Consider the following 21,122-nt stretch of genomic DNA (forward strand, 5'->3'; position numbering starts at 1 on the left):
TTCTTTTTATTTATCGTTGATACGCCATTGATTTTTGCATAAATTATACACTTCGTGGTTGGAAAAGTTCATCTGAGCCAAGTCTCACAAACTTACATAACTCAAGAGAAGCTGGGAATATGTTTAACATTATGGATGATGTCTGGTTAATTTATTCAGGAAATGCTTGAATGATTTATGATTGCAGAAGTGGTATTGATTCAGAGCCAAAATGAGAGTCTGTCAATTAATTTATCTCTCAAGTTTTTTGGGCAAATTCATTTATACAGCTGGTAAATTATGTTTGTAGCTTTACTTTATGGTTTATATATTCACTGTAGTCCATAATGTTGGAATAATTTTGTTTTCCTTGATTTATTCCTGCTTATACACATCAGTTATGAGTCCCAGTTACACATTCTCTATCAAGAATAAATCACATTGCCACAATTATTTCATGAGAAGACGTCAAAAAAAAAAAAAAAAAAAAAAAAAAAAAAAAAAAAAAAATATATATATATATATATATATATATATATATATATATATATATATATATATATATATATATAATTATTATTTTTTTATTTTTATTTTTTTTCCATTTTTTCCCCAATATTTATGGGCAACAGTGTATATATAGCTTTGAATATATAGCTTTATTTTATAGCTAGTATAACCTGCACTGGATTACCAAGGTCTCTTTCTTGTACATTTTATTCATTCATTTATTATTATTATTATTATTATTATTATTATTATTATTATTATTATTATTATTATTATTATTGGTAGTAGTAGTAGTAGTATTGACTTTTTGTGTATACCCTGTTTCCACTTAATGGATAAAGTAAAGTTCAACCTAAATTGACGGAAATGATGCGTTAAAGAGTCAGTCGAAGAGAACAAAGGAATATATGACGTCTGGTTAATTTATTAAATAAATGCTGTTTGATGATTCAGGATTGAAGTTATTGAAACAAGAATCGAGAGACAAGTAAATTACATTAATTTTAAAAATCTAGTGCAAATACATTTATAAAGCTGGTGGAAAAAAAACTGTTTTTATAGATGTAGAAGAGACAGAGAGGGTTCGCAAACTCCAAAATCCGAGGTTTGGATTTAATTTGAAAGCAGCAGACCGGAAGTGCCGTTAATTACTTGATTCCAAACAGCTTTACGGTCGTCCACCTTCTCCTACCTCCTCAGGCCTCCTCCCTCCTCTGAACTAACCACCTACAACAAGTTTGACAGCTCAGCTCTTTTGTGCTCACACATTTAGCTCCGCAGCAACACTCAGCCGGACCCACTTCCACTGGCTTTTTTACTTTTTCCTCATTTTCCCTGCCTTTACAGTCTTCTCAGTTTGCTTGGTATGTGTGCGTCTTGCGTCTCCTGCTGGCTATGAGGAATTGTATGAGTCCGTAGGTTAGGGCACTTTTCCCTTTTGTGGTCGGCGTTGTGGTATTATTTAATCTTTTTTTTATTATTATTTTTGGGAGCGTCGAAAGGGGAGATAACTTCACCATGTCGAGGTGTGCGGAGGAGGTGAACAAGCTCACTGAAAGTACATACAAGGTGGGTACTTACCAATGAGATGAGAACAACAGGTGCGGGGGGAAAAAGAGGAAAAAAAAAAAAAAAAAAAAAAAAAAAAATACCCCTATGTGTCCCGTATTGAGACAATAACATCCGCTGTAGTTCAACTTTTTAGTGCACCTGAACGTCTCACGAGTGCTTTATTCAGCCTGACTTCATTAAATGTGTTTAAATGTAACCCATATGCTAATACAAAGGGAATGAGGCAGCACTAATTTGGGCTAAGTTTACCCACATTTCTGGTTGTAATCATCACTGAGTACTTTTCCAATACTGTTACTTAATGCAGTTCTGTTCTAACATGTGCTGGAGGTGCTTTTAAGGAGGAGTTCTCACTAAGTGCAGTTTATCAACAGGTTTGACTCCACAGCCAGCAACTGACAGTTAATTTGTTGAATCACTGGCTTGAGGAAAGTTGCCCCACCCTAGGAGTGCCACTTCTTCCTTAATAAAGTACCACCTTAACTCATCAGCATCACCTTTACACCTTTGCAGGAATCTAAGCCAACTTATAATTATTATCTGATTATATTTACTGTAGATCAGGAGGTGATTGGAAAGTGAAAGGGATCTTTAGTACTGTTTCTGGTGGGGGAAAAAAAAACATTTACTTGATCCATCATATCCAATAAAGCAGCTGTATTTTACGGCCTGATCTGTAATAGGCTCAACAGGTGTCACAAACTGCAACTGTGTTTAAAGAAGCTAAAAAATCTGATTTAACGCCTTTCCTCAGAATTATTTAGAGTTTCTGAATTGCTTTTCTAAGCTGGCCTTCTCTTGGGACAGCCCCCGCAGCTCCTTGGTGTGATGAAATGCAGGAAAAAGACTCCAGGTTTAATAATTTAGCTGGCTGTGTGTGTTGTGTGGTAAGATTATACAGCAAGCCCTTCAGCAGCCGTCACCTCTGCTTTGGGACTATAATCAACAGCACCTTAAGGCTCCTAGAGGACCTCATGTATGCATGACTAGTGCAGCAAATTAAATCTGGTTTATTATTTGCATTCAAGCATTATGTGGGAATTAAATATTTACTGCAATTTGAAATAATGGATATTTTATATAAAGTGGCTCAGAGATGCTTCAACATAAACAGAATGGGGAATCTGAATTAATATGTGTATAAATGAAAGGGGAAGATAATTGATGTAAAGCGTTGTGAATTACAAGCTGCAAAGTGCAAGTTTTAACATAACAAACCTATGAATTTGTGCCCAAAGGTTATATGTCAAAGCTCCTGTTAATGAGTTAACAGAAGGGTTTAACATCTTATCCCCTCGTACCTTATTCTGATGTCACCTATTTAACTCAGAACCATGTAAAAATTACCCAGAAAATGTAAAATCCCTCTTTCCTCTCGTCTCCTTCATTCCAGAATGTAATGGAACAGTTCAACCCAGGACTGAGGAACCTGGTCAACTTGGGGAAGAACTATGAGAAGTCAGTCGCAGGTGAGTGTTTGACTGACATTTTAACGATTCTTGGTGATTTTGAGTTAAGGAATGTTTAAAGGTCAGAATAGTAAAGGCTTTAACTACTGCAAAGATCGAACTTTCCTACATTATTACCATATAAATTGCCTCCTGCCAGGTCTGATTTGTCCTTTTGGGTCAGTCAGTTCGGATGTGATTGGACTTGCATTTTCGCAGACGTAGATGTGTGACAAATTTTTTTTTAAAAATCATTGTAAAGAGTCTTACGAAGGTGATTGGTCATAATGTGGCCTCAGAATAGGTGCAGTGCTCCTTCGAATTGATTGTGTAAGTCTGAAATCCCTCATTCTACCAAAAGATATGCTCTCTTTTAGTGGATAGATGATGACGGTGAGGAGTGATGGTCCCAAATCTGTCATAGTTGTTCAACTGGGTTGCAGTCTGGTGAATGCCAAGGATAGAAACATAATAATGATAGTAGTCTCATATATGATTAATTTTTTTCATACTCATTAAACTGCTCAGTGACCCATTGTGTTCAAAGTGTTTTTGATTTTTACTTCAATTTGTCATCCTTCCACACTTTGGTACATCTGAACACTTAAGTATTCATCAGACAGCAGGGAACCTGTTTTTCTCCCAAATTATTTTCCTAAGCATTAATCGTCATCTTATTATTTTCCCAGCCATGACCCTGGCAGGGAAGCTGTATTTTGATGCAATGTCTAAGATTGGGGAGAATGCTGCAGTGTCTCCAGTCTCCAGAGAGTTAGGTAAGTTTCCATATCACTCTGTCATCTTGTCTGCTACTGGGAGAAATCTCCACTGCAGTGACTTATTAACCACTGTTTTTCCCATTAGGTCTTTGATGCATTTATTGTGATTTATTGTCATGGCTGTTTACTGGCATCTGGTGCTGACGTGTACTGTGCCTCTGTAATTTATGTGATCAGTATCAGCTGGATGCTACATACTGTGTGTCAGATTTCAGTGACTCATAATTTAGTGCTGTTGTTAAATCCACTCACATGACAGGAAGATATAACATAAATTTACCCAGTCAAATGTCTAATGCTTGCAGATCACTTAGACCACTTACAAGAAGTCAAGCAGAAAGAAAAAAAATGGGAATATGCGTTAAGCCTCTGGATGCTAAAAAAAAAACCAAGAAAGAATAAAAAAAAACATAGAATGTGAGGATGCATGCTATAAAATATAAAAAAAATGGCTGAATAATGTGGTCCTGGATGTTTGAGACATGAAGATAAACAAAAATATAGAAGGGAAACAATTTTAATGTTTCTTAAATAATATCTTAGGAGTCAAGATGCAAATAAGATGCTAATGACACTGTCAGAAAAGGTCCCTATATCCTATCCTATCCTGTCCTATCCTATCCTATGGGTTTGTGAAGATGTAGATTTTCATCTGTTTAACAGATAAAACCCCTCCAGAAGGCAATGATCAAAGCTGGGTGGCTTCTAAGTGAAGAACATATGTTTCTTAGTGACCACAATTCAGAGCACTCTTGTTAATTAAAAGATGATGAATACAAAGAAATAGAACTGAGTTCATTATACTGTGCTATAATGCTCTTGTCCAATAACTATACAGAGAATGGCTACACATTGGCTTTGGTTAGTGTTAACTGGATACTTGAGATGATGGAGGCAGTACACTACACATGATAAGCTTAACACACTGTGGCATTGAGTTTGTTTATTTCTTAGATTGTTTCTAGCCAACTCCCCAGGCTAATTTACAGTCCAAAGATGTCTGGCATCTTAACTCACTGCCACTAGTGGCACACTTTGATTTAACCACTGTTTGTCTCTCAACTCCCCTGCTGATTAGCAGAAAAACTGCTAATTAAATTCAGCAGCACAATAGGAAGTGCCACCTGGCACTGCTCTAGTGTCAATGTCCTGGCACATTTACAGTGCCAAAAAAACATTTACCCCACTTACACTTTTAGGCTGTAAAAACTTGGAAGAATGCTCCCAAATGAAGTAGTGTGGATGTGAATTATGGTGGGTTTTTGGTAGTTTCCATAATGGTTCACATTGTCAGAGTTGATATCATAGTTGCTTAATACTTTCTGTCGGAGTATGTCTTTTGAGAATGATGACCGAATGATCTGCCAAAAAACATAATGTAAATGTAATAACCTAGTAGTTTCAATGTTACTGGAAACATTTGCATATAATTTTCCTCCTTTTCTTACATCTGACGAATGCCTCTTATTTATGCACACACTTTTCAAATTTTTCCAAAGTTGTTCTGATTTGAACATTTCACTTGGCCATTTTACATTTACATTTTGTTTGTAATTGGAAGCTGTACTATCCAGTGTAACTCTAATAAGGTTCTGATCTCATCACAGACTGACATGTTCATGGTCGAAGAATGTTCACATGCATGTTTCCAACTAGAAGTGGGTACTGCTCAGAGCAGTTTGCAATAAATCAGGTCTTCTTGTTCCTTGTAAAGTAGAAATGAAAAGGAAATATGAAACTGATGGTATGTTCTTATTCTCAGTATCTAAAAATAAAAACTGCAAAATTACAACCAGATTTCCATTTATTTGAGAATTTAAATATTAGGTACATTTGCTCTTCTTTAAAAAAAAAAAAAAAAAAAATGAAGCTTGCAGTTCCAATCCAAACAGATGACATAGTAGTTGAGCCATTTGCAATACAAAACATGTTTTAGGTGGGATGAACGTAATGTCTAGGCTGAGTCACACTCACCCCTGACCTGTGGATACAGTCCAGTACCCACTAATCCCTGTATGAGATGGACAGAGACGCTCTGGTCTCATGATAGATCAATTTGGTCTGAGTCATTATGGAGGATTATGGAGAACAGGCCCTCATTAAATACACGCCACAACAGTCTGATCTAATGAAATGACTTAAAAAGCCATCGGGATTTCAAGATTTAACTACTCTGCTTAATGACAGGTAATGAAGCAGGATTTTTGCTCAATATATTGCACAAAAAATAGAAAGTTCCTACATCTTTCCTGTGAGCCTGCTCATGGATGTAGTAGAGCTGCTCTGTCAGAAACCTGAGCTTCAGTGACGCGTAGCTGACTAGAAACCAGATACTCTTGAGAGGCACTGGAGGACTGGTGCACCTCGTTCTCCTACCTTTACCTTTACCTCTAATTTCTTAGCCACCCTCCTCCTCCTGTGCCAGAGTTCAAATGTCAACAGGTCTTTCATTCAAGCACTCGGGTATCTGATGTGTTTCCTTCTCTGGTCAGAAAAGGAGCAAGAGGCGAGATCTGGGTGACCAGGTTGTGTAGACGCTGGCTCTACTTTATGTCCTTATGTCTTGTTTAGGCCAAACCAAGTAGATCCAACTGCTGTATTTTATTGATTTCCACACAGAATTAGAATTGTAAAGTATTGCAGAGCATGTGAGACACCATGACCAACCAGCAGTTTGTTGCTCACATTGAATTTAATCTCATCTAGTTTTGTCCTTTTGCAGCAGCAGAGGCTTTACGATGCTTCATAGACACAAAAAACACACACTACACACACATGCACCAAATTTGATGGTCCTGGACCGCTCCAATGGCATCAGGCCCACTTTACATAATCCAAGCATGTTTGCATGGTGTGTCAGGTGGCTCTTGTTGATGCCAGGATTATTTTTCCCACAGTCAAAAACTGTGGAAGGACTGTGGGCCGCTTCACATGCTACCAGCAAAATGTTTACAAAATCGACTCAGAAAAGGGAGTTTTGTCTTTTCTTTTTTTTTTCCACAGTTCTTCAGTTTTCTTTTCTCTGCATTCATGATACCAGAGAGAAGGTTAATGACAGTGTCTTGTGCTAAATCTGTTGCAATCAACTGATGATTGTTCATAGATGTATTTATAATGACAACACTTTATTCCTGTCTTTGAGCAACACTCAGTTGAACTGGTTGCACTGGAACATTACGGAATATGGAAGCACTTTATCTCTTTGTCTTTCACTTACTGTATTTTACGATGACGCAGCACGCCATGACATGATTTACACCTAAAGGCAAAGCAGAACTGTTTATGATCAGTCAGTGAAGTTCAAACAGCAAAACCTGCCACTATGACATGAAGTATACCACCCTGCTGTCACTGTAGGTCTCCTGTTGGTTTTCACATTTCTCCACTGTGTTGAAAGGTTTCTTATGATTCTTTCAAATGTATATGCTTTTTTACCCAGTGGCTCAAAAGGGTTATTACAGCAGTGAATACAAATTGTTCCACATCAGTCAGTGTGTCCAGTCATGGCTTCAGACCCATGTCCAGCCTCAGTAAACAGGACTCCAGGCAGCCTGTCTGAAGTGTGTGGGTTTATCTAGGTTAGTTTTGTTGGCTAATGGCGGTGGATTGCTGCTACTGCTGTCCACATCATCATGACCATGAAACACTTTTGCTGTCACACATTACTCGATCGAGCACACCTGTTGCTTGGCAACATTTTGTACAGACTGTGACAACAATAAACAAAGGGAGCGTGAACTGATAAACGACTGTTGGTTCCAGTGACGGTACTGTATCTAGGACATTTGCAGACAATCAGTGACGTGACATAATGACTTTTGCACTAATTTTTATTACTTGGATGTACTTACATATGGATGACTGACAACTTTTGTGTCCTACAAACTCATTAGTCTGTCAGGTATTTGACTTTACCACACCTCCTGGCATTTTTAAGATTGCATTCGCATTGTTAGATTAGGCAAAGTTAGGGTCAGATTTGTAATGTGTGCAATCCTGACATCATACTTTTAACCCAGTGTCCTTGGGCACAATGGGATGGACTTTTGTTACTCTTGGCCCCTTTTCCATGTCCTCTGTACCTTTATGTTTATTTTCTCACACTTCCTCATTCTCTTTCTCTGGTATTTATGTCTGTTGCCATGAGCAAGAGCTCTGAAGCCCACTCTCAATTCCTCTTGCTCAATACATACCTTTTATGCTTTGCTCTTTAACTTGCTTTCATTCCTACTTTCTCATTCTCTCTAGGGTTTACTTGCAGAGATGTTTGAACTGTGTGGAGTGAAGGAGTCAGTCTTGCTATAAGGCAAGGTGGGGCAGGAAGGCAGTGGAAAGACAGAACAGGGAGGGGCATTATTTACATACTGATGGATGTACAGGTCATCATGATGCATCATGTTGACATCCTATTGAACAGCTGTCAGGGATTTGAGCTTTTTTCCACTGATGGTACAGTTAAATCTATATCTATTTAATATTAAGTCGTTGGTTCATTGAATTTGTGTGCTTCTACACAAACAACTGTTCTCTTTTATTTGTGTATGTAGACATTCCTTTGTGGGTTATATAAGCTGCTTTTTATCCTGTTGTTTTTGGCTACTGAAGAATGTTTTGGTCAAGATATTCTCCCACTGAACACGGAAAATAAATACCTTTGGGAAAAGCCCAGTGTGGAGGAAAAACCATAACATTAAGTCTGAGGTTTCCGCTGTATTTGCATCCTGCTCATTTATTTGAGACGTCACATAATCACCAGGTCTTAAAATCTGTCAGGTATCATACATCTGAGCTGTGGTAAGTTTATATAGTGTTAATTTCAGCAAGAATAACAACTTATTCATAGTCATTTCTTGAGGTATTGTCTGTCACTTTATTCTCTTGACAACCTCAAATTGGAGCCACAGCTGATTCTCTGTCAGTCCATTTTTTTCACTCCCTGAAATGCACCGAGTCTCCATCTGTGCTAAGACAAGTTACCAGAGTTGTTGGCCCACACACATTTGTGCACATAGACACATTGTTCCTCTTCCAGTCAGCAGCCAGTCATCTGAGGTGTTAAAATGGTGTTTATCAAGGGACCACACCGGCCAAAAACACACAGGCATGCACATAAACACACAGAGGCTCCTCAATCTGTGAGTAGCACTAGCAAGGCCATCCACAATATGTTAGAAACAGACAAGTCAGCTAGAAGGCCATCTGGCCCGGAGTAGAGTTATTGCTCTTGATAATCCATAATTCTGCACAGGAATGACGTACTGTCTTACCGTTTGCTTTTTCTTATTATATTGGTAGCCACTGATATTCCTCTGGTATTTTCACTTTTATTCACATCCAGTAGTGACGAGGCAAACTGGAAAAAAAAAAACTTTTAGATGTTGCGGTTATTTTGCATGGGCTGAAAACATCAGATCCTCATGTATTTGTAAGGAATTACAGTATAATTTGTGGTTTTAATACGGTTCTGGTCTGAGTTTGTGTATTTTATGTGGAACGCTGTGTGCTATGCATTCAACTTTGATTGCTAATTTCCAAAGTTCTTTGTAGTCGCTGTTAGAGCACTGTGCATCGAAACAGCAACGTCATAGGAAATTTAATCACAATTTTGTCAGATCATTGTGCTACATAATCCTAATTTGATTGCTTTCGTCAGCAACGTGCAAAGACAGAAGGTTGTAATTCATGGCTGCCTGCCATCTGAGCTGTTTTGATTAGTTGAGTAGTGGGTGGTCCAGTTTTTCTAGTCCAGGCACATGTATTTATATTTGTTTTATCTCAAGAATGGAAGTCCTTTGTAAAATAATCCATAGCCGATGACAGTTGATTGTTTTTGAGGTTGCAAGTGAAACACATCATTTTGCTGCCACGCATTCATCAATATGTATGTACTGTATACGCTGTGCACATTGTCATTGTTGTCAGTAAAGGTTGTTCAGGGAAGAGTCTCTTTTCTGTGCAACAAAGCCTGAAATGAACAAAACCAACAACTGGATTACTGCTGGCCTGTGTTCCTTCTGACATTAACCGCTCAGTGCTTATCTTCCTCCTCCTCTCTCTCCTCCCTTTGTGCCTGTTTTCTATCTTTATCCTGCAGGTGTAGTGCTGATGGAAATCTCAGAAGTCCACAGGAAAGTCCATCTTGAGCTGGAGGAAAACGTGAGTTACCTAATTATGTTGCCTCACCCATCTGCACTTTGTCTGCTGCTTTCACTCTGTGAACCAGTTACTCAGTACATTTCCAGACAGCTGCAGTCTCAACCTGAACTCACTAAACCACATCTAGTGCCTCACATGGCCTCCTCCCACCGTTAATAGATGGATACCTACCGCCTGTCCACCCCCATACATGAACTACAGGAGCTTCATGATCAGCAAAATGTATAGAGGTTTGATAAAGCAGAGAGAAACAACAGGTTTGAGTCAGAGAAGCACCTGTTAGTTTATTTCCTCAGTGAGAACAGCAGGCAGGCCTAAACATGCCCTGGGAAAACACCAGCTGGAGATGATACGATTTGGTGTTCGTCGAAGGTGCAGCCTGCTGTGAGACTATACTAGCACTTTTCATTATTGATAAATCTGTCACTCATTTTAGCCTTAATTGTTACCATGGAGTCTGTAAAAGATAATTAAGGACAAATTACTGAAGAGTCAGGTCCAAGGAATCAAAGATATTTCACTTAAATGAAAACCCAAATTAACTGAACGGGTGATGATAATCAACAGATGAAAGCAGGAAATTGAAGCTTATCAGTTAAAACAAATATTTTGTATGTTATTAGAATGCAATAAAATGTAATTATTTAATATTGGAATTGGTGTGCTTCTGTATCCGTCAACCTCTTGATTAATGAACAGATTGTTCCAGTTTTATACCAAATATCTGGTAACGTTTAATTGATAATTACAACCCTCATTTTAACATGTTAACATGGCAAACAGCTTAATGAGCTCTGTTTGCAGTGAACATAACTAATAATTACCCATTAAAGTTAAAGTTGGGTAGAAAAGTCATGAGACACTTCTCTGAGATGTAACTAACAGCATCAGTGGGAGGGGTGATTTATTAATGAACCCTGGTTGGTGAGTCATAACATCAATTCTAGTCATGAAAAAATGAATACATGGTTGAATAAAACCTTTTACCAACTTAACAAGGTTGTGCAGAACAAGATATATGTTATCTGTGCATGTTCAGTAATGGGGTCTTCAAATCATTGATCTACATCACAGGGGCATCAACACTGTGTGACAACAAGGCTGTTGTGATGGAAGTGCTTCAACACCCTCACACTAATGACAGAGAGCTGGAACAGGAGAGAAAGGGAGAGAAGGCTGTGGGCATTCCCACGCTTTGTTTCTGACTCATTCAGAAGCGCAACCTTGGACTTGGCTCTCACCCCCGCACACATGCACCGATACACTCCAAATGATCACTCTCCATTTCTGTCTTTGAGACATACAGTATTTCCCCTGTTAGCTGTGACAGCGACGCTGACAAAGTGTGGCACGTCATCCTCCCATCAAGTGTATAATCACCAGTCTGTCCTCTTCCCCTCTCCTCTCTCATGTCCCTCCTCCTCCTCACCTGAGTTTAAGAGGTTCCACAGGGAGATAATAGCAGAGCTGGAGAAAAAGACTGACATGGATGTCAAATACATGACAGTGAGTAGTTACAGTGAATGTGTGTGGTTGTGGATGCATGTTATGTGTGAGTCATTCTGTGCTAACAGCCCTTCATCCATCCCCCTTATGGAAACATATTTCTGTTTAAAAAGTACAGGATCGTTTGTTACTATTTGGTCCTCTGTGCATTGTTTCATTATTCTGACTTTGTTAATTACTTCAGGGCATGATAGGGGAAGCACAAATTAATGTTTGCAAATTAAATAAGGTACAAAGAATAGAAATTCTGAATAATTTTCAGGTGAACCAGTGGTTCCCTTCTGAAACACAAGCCATTAAAACATTTGTGATGTCTAGTATATGCTGCACTTCTAAGTATGATTTCAAGTGTCAGAATCGATGTAGGTTAGGTTACATTTTGAAAGAGTGCATCATTCTAAAGTTTTTTTCCAAGTTGCTGTTGCAGCACTGACATGGATCTTTCCTTTGGTCTAGGCAACCTTTAAAAGGTACCAGATGGAGCACAAGATGAAGCAGGATTCTCTGGAGAGATCGCAGTCAGACCTGAAGAAACTGAGGAGGAAGAGTCAAGGCAAGAATGCCAACAAGTATGAGAGCAAGGAGAGTGAGGTGAGATGGATGGATGCTCTTTCTATGTGTTCATATGTGCAGAGTAGTCTGGTGCACAGGTCTGTTGAAATTAGCCTGCCTTTGCCCACTGTTTTATATCTGAACTCCTCCTCCGTATGTAAAATAACCTGAACCTCAGTCTTGAGAAAACTGAGTTTTGAGGAGTTTTGGGCTGTATAATAAGGCAGGCCTCTTTGGTTCTTTTGTGCCATTTTCTTTTGATCCAATTTAATTATTTTAATGGCATAGTACCATTATTGTGGCTTAGCGTTGCCCAGGACAGCTGTGTGTGGTGGTGTAATGAAATACAAGCTAGAGAGTTTCTCCCATTTCAGAATAATAATATATTCAGCCAGACCTCTCTCCAGAGATGGCACCGTTAGGTCTGACTGTATGAAACTATGTGCTGTGAGTTGTAATTGCATGTTGTTTACCTGTTGGTTTACCAACCTTGACACCTGCAAAAATGCTGTATCATGTCAGAGCCAGTGTAACTACAGTTGGGTGTAGTAAAGTGCCAGCTGTGTGTTTGCTGTTAGAAATGTTTGTCCACTACATGAACATATCTGCATGCAGTCCTCTGTTTGACTCTGATATTTGCAGTGATATTTTGGCTGATACTGATGTGACTTTCTGTTTCTTTATTTTGTTTTTCTGTTTTAAGCCCCTTTCAACTATGAAATTCATTTTAAATGTAAAACTGATCACTATTTTATAGTCTTTCAGTCCTTCATTGCACAGGTGAATGAACAGGTTCAAATGCACAGGTTCAAATACACAAATTTATGAAAACAAACTTTAATTTAACATCACCAATAATAAATGATAGCTATCTGCTGCTGTCATTGGGTGAAGAGTTTCCTAATATGCTGATACCAATGTCAGCCAAAACCAATGTTTAGCTGATATATTGGTACATCTCTAGTCACTAACTTACCCATATGTTGACAAAATGGCTGTGTACATGCATAACGTATAATAAGACAAGAGCATGTATCACTATCATTGTAATATGTTTACGATCTTCATTTGTCTATCTGTCGTATTAAACAGTTAACTATCCTCATCTGATTCACCTACATACACACAGTTGTCATTGTGGAATATGAAGTCATGATAGCTGGTTAAATTGTTATTACGTGGCACAACCACACCTTAACAGTGACGGTGCAGCCCGACCAATAATAGAAGAGTTTAATCTCAAAGTTGTGACCCTGAAGCCCAGCAGCCCCAGGTCTTACGTAACCTGCCTACCATTGATCCTGTCGGGCAGCCTGTCTGCTTGGGTGTGTGTATGTGTGTTATAGAATGTTGAAGCGATTGTGTGATCTGTCAACACTTTCTACCCTTCCTGAGCCTTGCAGAGGGCTCGGCCCTGCTGGATACAAATGAGTAAAAAGGAGTGTGAAACGGCTACCGTCACCACTTTACTGAAACTCTTTACTTAGTTCTACTCCGTATACACTAGTTTTATCAGTGCAAGGAACAAATGAATATCATGCTTAGTTTACTTCCTCGAGGTAACTCACCCCCACAGATGATGCTATAAGAATAACTGAACATAACACAAAAGTAAAATGAACCTATTTCCAGCTACTTTTTTTTATCAAAAATGTCCCCTGATTCATGTGTCTTTGTCCGCTCAGCTCTATTAATTTCTAACTTTTGAAATCTTTGGTCACAGGTTGTTCTGTCCTTTGCAGCTTTCCTTTTGTACTGTAACACACATCCTACAGTTCTATCCTTCTTTCACCTTCCTGTTGTTTCCTCTTTTTTTTTCACCTGTCATCCTTCAGCTTGCCACCCAAACATGAGTCAGAGTTTTTGCATGTCACTGTGCTCACTTATCTGATTTAAGGTCAGGTATTAGGATTTAGACACCTGACAGACAGAGATGAGCTGGCAAACAGACAGGGTGTAGAGGCAGGAGCTTACAGCAGCAAATGATTCACTAGACACCAAAGATAGTTCAAAGCCAGAGAGGAGTCTGTCAGACAGTAGAGAATGGAGGGGAACAACGGAGACAGGGAGAGCCTTCACAACACGGTAACAATTTATTATAACAGTGAGTCCCACATGTTTTCAGCTGAAGACCCAGAAGATCAATTTTGTGTCTCCTCAGGAGCCAAATTCACAGAAAGATGTCATAAATTGAATAAATGCAATGTCAGGATGTCAACTCAGGATGGCAAGAAAATGTCAACAATTCCTTCTGTCACAACTAGGTAATGTTAGCTCGGCAGTGACACACTGTCACTGATTAATTAAATCACATGTTAACAAGTGATGCCAGCACAACAAACCCTGCCCCTTGCATGTATTTTGCCCATTATAAGTAAATGATAAGATTTTTTTTTTTAAATCATAAAGATTTGAACTTTGACCTACCTTTCCCAAAATGTAATCACTTCTGTTCTGGGTCACTGACAATGTATTAACCCACTTTGGTAGGAATTGAACTAATAGTTTTGCTGCTAAAGTGTTAACAAACCAAACCAAACCAAACAGTACCCCTTGCCTCCCCTTTGGGGGGTGGGGTAATTAACACCAACATGTGACAGAATGACTTTGTACTGTCAAAACACTCTGTGAAAGTTGGCTGTCCCTGATACTCAGAGTGCTTCGTTTGGAGAGGTTTGTCCAATTTGTTTATTCTAAAGTATTCATTACTGAGGTCTCCTCTTCATTTGGAATGACTTTAGTGTAGCCGACATTTACAAACTCTTCAGAGAACACACTCTAATGAATCCACATATCGTTTTAATGTTGTGTAGTTTTGAAAACAGCTCTGTGACTCATTTTGGGTCCCCACGTTGGGAAAGTCAGGATGAAAAGTTTGAAATGGAGTCTGTGCACAAGTTTACTACATATTAATATATCTACCATGTCTTTTTACACGTAAGGATGAATGTGATTTCTTCTTACAAGGTTGTTGTTGTGTCATGTTCTTCATGGTTTCTATCCCTGTTGCCATCATATTGGGACTGTGACTCAGTGGGTAGAGTGGGTCATCAGTTTGATCCCTGACCCATGTCCACATGTCCAAGTGTTTGTCAGCAAGAACCCCACATTGCTCCTAGTGACTGTTTCACTGGTGGGAGTGTTTCTGTGTGCGACTGTGACACAGTATAAAGCACTGTAAGTACCATATAGGTGGAAAAGTGTTGTATAAATAAGTCCACCCTCTATGTAACATCCCTCTCTTTCTTACCTATAGATCCCATGATAAACATTAAGTCGTCCATAGCAACTGGTGTACTGCAGCGCTGACAGATGTGAAACAATTACGAGTGTGCATGTGTTTGCATGTATTAATACGTCAAAGCAACATTTCACAATCCTCAGATTTCCCTCTTGCACTTATTAGTAGAAATCATGCCACCCACTCTCACTATCTGTTGAGTATGTTTTTTTTCCTCTTTATCCCCCTTGAGTCTTTAACTCAAATTATATTTACTGGCCTGAAATGCATGTGTTACATTTTATCCAGAAATATAAAAAAAAAAAAAAAAGATGACAAGAATTTCATTACTTTGTAAAGCATGAGATGAATCTGCTCATGAAGAATATTAATTAAACCAACAATAACTAATAAAACAGCTCCATTGACTAAACAGACTGTATGAAGTTCATACATGCATGTAACCTGACGTTTATGATGTTCGTCAACTTTCCCTTTAAATGCATTAGTTTTGACTTGATACTTCAGGAGAGATTTTGCATTTCATCTTTACGGTCTAACTATTGCATGTCCCAGATTAAACTGAAAACTGTTGACTCACTGAAAACTAGAAAAAAAAACAGCATGCATTGTGGACATGTAAACTGAGTTCACAGGAAATGAGAAGGAAAAGTTCTATTTTTGCTGTTATTTGTGTAGGAGTGCATGTTTTCCTCAGAGATTTGCATCTGCTTGTTTGCTGATATGGTACCATAAAGGTTGGATTGTTGATCGAGATAGAGATATCAGGTTTGAATGCATAAGTATACTCAATGGCATTAGAAGCAGACAGGCAGGTTGACAGTTTTATTTGGTCAGGCAGGCAGCATTTTTTGAGCAAGAACCTTATCTGACTGCCAAAAGCTATGTAGGTTTGTGCAAGTGTATGGAGATAATGTTTTGTTATGCTTTCTGCAGTTTTTAAAGGAAAACAATTGATTTTCTAGTTCTGTTTAACCCATAAAGACCCAGTGCTATTTTTGTGGCACTTCCCAAATTAATTTTTCTCCATCTGTAACTTTAAGTGATTTATCACCATTTATTATAATATCATCTTCTGTATTTTGTGTTTTTTTTCTGTGAAAATCATGTATTTTACTATATTTAATTTACTGATCATGTAGATGTTCATAAAAGCTCAGTTGAAAATTGAGGTTTATTATGTCAAAAACAGAAAACTGATGAAATAGTGATGTTAGGGTTAGGGATGTCTCCATCCACTGTCATTGATCCAACTCCATGGATTTTACTGGTGAATCAATGTTGTAGAAGATGACAGTGTTTCCACGTTTATTACGGAGCCTCTAAATGTCCAAATGGGTCATATCTGACAACTATGAAAGATGACAAACTGCATTTTACACCAATTATTTCAACGTATTAATAGGTTCAGTGGCTCAGAAGTTATTAAACATTTTAGATCAGCAGATGATTTTGGTTGCCAGTTATGGGTTAAGGTATAACCTGAGAAGTTGTATGAATATGTAAATAGTGTGGATGTTAAAAACAAAGCTATCTTCAAAGAATCAACAAAAGCTGCTTCACTTTTTAAATTCTGTGGTATAAATCTTTGAGGTATGTGACATTTATTTGGTAGAACTTACTAACACAGTACAAATCTTTTGACTGTATGGTGTAGGAGACTCTTAACATGGTACATTGTTAACTCATAATTACATTAAACCCTCCACAGCTTCCTTGTAAATAAAGCCCTAAGCTTCTTAAGAGCATGGTTGTAGAGTAGAGTCTGAACAAAGAGGGTGTGCCATTGTCCTGACAGCCGTTACAGGTGTGCCAACCCTAGAGTGTGCAGACGATGACGACGTGGAGGTTTTTTTTTTTTTTTTTCTTTGAAGGGATTTTGTTTTATTCTTTGAGTTCTGTTAAGTTGGAGTTTCCAATATAAATAGTAATGTTACATATATTTAAATCAAAGTAAGTACCACAGCAGCCGATACACCAAATTATGGAATACTGGTTTGAGTATTTTATGAGTGGTTGTATCAGAAAAATTTGTGAATATTGATATACATTAAATCTGCAGAAGCCTAATTAAAAGGAGAAAATATCACTTCTGCTGCTCTCTCTTCTGTCAGAGTTATAAGAATAAATATAAATACAGATGTTTCATGCTGCTGTGGAAAAAAGACGACGCTTTTCATTTTTTAAGACTTTTACCCAAGAGTCTGAATGAGATTTAAAGGAGTGATATTTAGCTTTTTTTTTAAATGGAAGTATGCATTTTAAAACATTTCCCTGTGGTCTACATAAACTGTAAATGCTGTGCTTGGGTCTGAATTCTTCATTAATTAAACTCCATAGGTCCATCTATAACCCTATTTCTGAGTAATGACATGAGAAGTCTTGTTTTGAGCGCTGGCCCTTTAAACGCAAATGAGCCACTTCACACCCCCCATAAATACAACCAACAACTGAACCTTTTAAGCAGTCGGCTCGAAGTTCAGACATATTTTCAGTATGGACTACAACCGCTGCTGCTAACAGAAAATTATGTCGTATTCAGAGAAATGTTTGTCAGAAGTCTTGACCTTATATGTGCAAATATCGTGACGTAACTAGTTTAAACGTAATAAATTAAGGAATTAAAACGGGTTGTAGAAATCCACTCAATTTTTGCCAGATTGAATATAAAGATAGCTTTGCAGCACCTGGAGGGTTCAAATTCAAACTTTATGAACTACTAGCGTCCAAATACACAAATAAATGTACCAAAGACTAATAAAAGTGGGTTTAGCAAAATATGACCCCTTTAACAGTGATAATCATGTATTAAATCCCTGTAACTGTCTGAACAGTTCATCAGCATTGGGGTAGATTTGTTTAGAGTTAACAGAAGTGGGTAGACTTCTTGTTTCTCCCCAGACCTGTTGAAGTACAGTATGCTGAAGGCACTTACAGAATTTTTAGTCAATAATGCCAAAAAGCAACTAAGCTCTGCTGCTTTATTATACTGTCTTTGACATTTCAACTGTGATTGGTCAGCAGTGATACTATAGGGTCTGTCAGTTAGATATAACAAACTATTGCTGATTTATAATGTGCTAATTGTAGAACGTAAAGGACTATTCTATGTAGCAGACATGATACAATTATTTTCAAATCATTTCTACATCAATATTTTCTGTCAGATTATTGAATCCTTTTGAAAATATCTGTGTAATAAGTAGGATAATGAACAGTTAGCTGGAAAGTGGTTTAAAATAAATCTTTTCATGGTGATCAAGATGGATCAGAGACATCCTATCAGGGTGTATTTTGAGTGGCTTGCTATACCTTATTCTCCATTATCATTAGCCTGATTGTCATTGTTTTTAGCAGCTGTTTCACTCCATTCAGTTCCATCATATTTGCTGTTCATTTATGAAAAATAGTCAAAATACAGGAAACTTTTTACATTTAACCATTTCCATGAGTTGTTCATTACTCACAAAACATATTGTCCTTGTAATTGATTCAAAGATTGATTAGGATTGAAGATTAATTGATGCATTTGCTCTTATGTGCACATTCATATGGACACACACTTATGGTTTGAGTTTCAGTAGCATTCAAACCTTTCCTGACCCTGTCTGTCACTGTAGATAAGACACACATCCCCTTGACTCCTTTGCAGTGTCTCCTCTGAGTTCCTGTTGCTCTGTCCTTTCTCCTCCCACTAAATGTAACCTAATCCATCAATACAGTAAAGTCAAGTTTGATAATGGCTGTTCCCCTGCAAGAGAGAGATTAGCTTATTTAGAAAGGAGCCCTTCACCTTTCATATCTGTGTGCCCTTTTTTGGCTTTGTGTAGATCAGCAGTGAAAGTAAATATATGGCTCCAGGCCATGTGGAAGATGAGATAAGACCACATGATGATCTATTTCAGAGTGCAGGTGAAAAGAAACTAGTGGATTTCTGTCCTTTTCAAAAATGTCTTGTAATATTTGTTCAGAGAGACTGAGACATAAATGTACATGTTTGTATGATTATCAAGTAAAGCAGCTGTATGGTCATGTATTTGTTGCCAGTGCCTGGAAACCTTGACGAGCCGTCAGATGGACATGCAGTTGTTTATCGCAGATGGCTGTAAGGAGGCCTTACTGGAGGAGAAGAGATTCTGTTTCTTAGTGGACAAGCACTGCATGTTCTCTTACCAAATCACTTCTTTTCATGACAAGGTAATGGATGCCATTGATCATTGTAGCATTTGAAATTTTGCTTACCCTTGATGAAATATTTTACGGCCTATGAAAAAGATGAATATTTTACCAAGAATTTAGAAGAGTAGGTTTGTGAGCTTGTTGGCTCTACTTAATCAAGAATACTCTCAATGCTTTAAAATCCAACTAAAATGCAAGGCAGATACATTTATTATAAATCCTGCAGGCATCTCAATACATCATGTTACTATAGTGTGAACTTTTACTGGTAATCCCTGTTGTAATGTTTATTTGAATGCCTTCCCTTATCTTTGCTGCCTGCTGGACAGGCCAGAGACATTCTGTCGGCAAAGCTGAGCAGCTGGCAGGACCAGTGCAACGATGCCACCAACATGCCTGAAAGCATCTTGACAATGATCGAGGGACTACGCACGCCAGTGTCCATCACACCGATGCCCTCTCCCTCCCCATCACGACACAGCGTGGTACGATCAGTGGGAGGAGGGATACAATACATGTGTCTCTGTGCTAAATATGTGGCTGCCATGTTTTATATTACATTAACTCATATGTACAGTTAGGTAGAATTTTAATATGTCACGACTGGGGTTGATATGAATACAGTGTTATGAATTTTATGGGGGGGTTTTCAAGGTTGATATCGATTTAAAAAAAAAAAAAAAAAAAAAAAGATTATCTTCATTTTCAATAAAACTCTTAATCTTGACATTAACACACCAATAATTGCATACATGTTCTTTTCTCATTTTATTTTTGGTTGGCTATTACTTGTAACATGTCACCGATACAGTTAGATGAGCATTGGACATTGCACGGAATTGATTAGACCAATCAATTTAACGCATCACATTCTGGTTAAAATAATACTGATCCTCATTATTATATAAAATATATCTGTCGGCTCTGATAATTGATTATAGACCATAATCCCCTCATCTATTATGTAACAAATGGCATGCGTGCATCTGTGCAATTGTACAGATGCACAAGTTTTATCTTACAGTGAATCACCGTCTGTCATAGACTGATGTGTGTGATCACAGTAAACTAATAGTGTGTGCACTAACATGATTTAATGTTACTGTTGCAGAACATAGTCGATCCTCCAGCTCCATCTCAGAAGGCTCAGACCAGCCCACTGGTTAACATGTTCAACCAGGAGAACAATACTTCCCGCATACACACCACTACCAACAATAGCACAGGTATTATGAATGTGGCTTTAGGCCTACTTATTCCAGAAGCTTATGTTCTTTCTTTAGATGTGAATTTTATTTTATCCTGTCTATCTTCACCTCCTCAATGCTATTTAGTTGCAACACCCATTCTAAAATAGTTGTAGGGTATAGATATCTCACAATAAATGTATCTTTATTTTTCTCATTGACACCTCACTGCTCTCCTTTTTATATGTTTGCATCAGACCATGGGAACAGCGATGACAGCAATCTAGGCAGATCTGTGTCTGTCGCCACAGGACTCAACAATATGGTGAAGAGGCCACGTGTACGCACCATCTTCCCTCACACTGCCGGCAACAACAGCACACTGTTAAGCTTTGATGAAGGGGACGTTATTATCCTTCTCATTCCTGATGAGAGAGATGGGTGGATGTACGGAGAACTGGAGAAGAACGGAAAGTAAGTGAAATGCGTATTGCATATATAAAGGGAAAAAATG

The 21,122-nt window shown here is 38.1% G+C and overlaps 1 protein-coding gene across 1 annotated transcript; it reads left to right on the plus strand.

Moving 5' to 3' along the window:
• Positions 1-1,160: 1,160 nt before the first annotated feature.
• On the plus strand, positions 1,161-21,086 carry LOC115423377 (brain-specific angiogenesis inhibitor 1-associated protein 2-like protein 1). The gene is made up of 10 exons (XM_030140141.1): positions 1,161-1,557; positions 2,954-3,029; positions 3,698-3,784; positions 9,882-9,943; positions 11,378-11,449; positions 11,906-12,040; positions 19,290-19,439; positions 19,751-19,906; positions 20,533-20,647; positions 20,866-21,086. The coding sequence occupies exons 1-10, from the start codon at positions 1,507-1,509 to the stop codon at positions 21,084-21,086; spliced, it is 1,125 nt and encodes a 374-aa protein (XP_029996001.1). The 5' UTR covers positions 1,161-1,506.
• The last annotated feature ends 36 nt before the right edge of the window (positions 21,087-21,122 follow it).

Source organism: Sphaeramia orbicularis, chromosome 8, assembly GCF_902148855.1.
Source record: "Sphaeramia orbicularis chromosome 8, fSphaOr1.1, whole genome shotgun sequence".
Lineage (NCBI taxonomy): Eukaryota > Metazoa > Chordata > Actinopteri > Kurtiformes > Apogonidae > Sphaeramia > Sphaeramia orbicularis.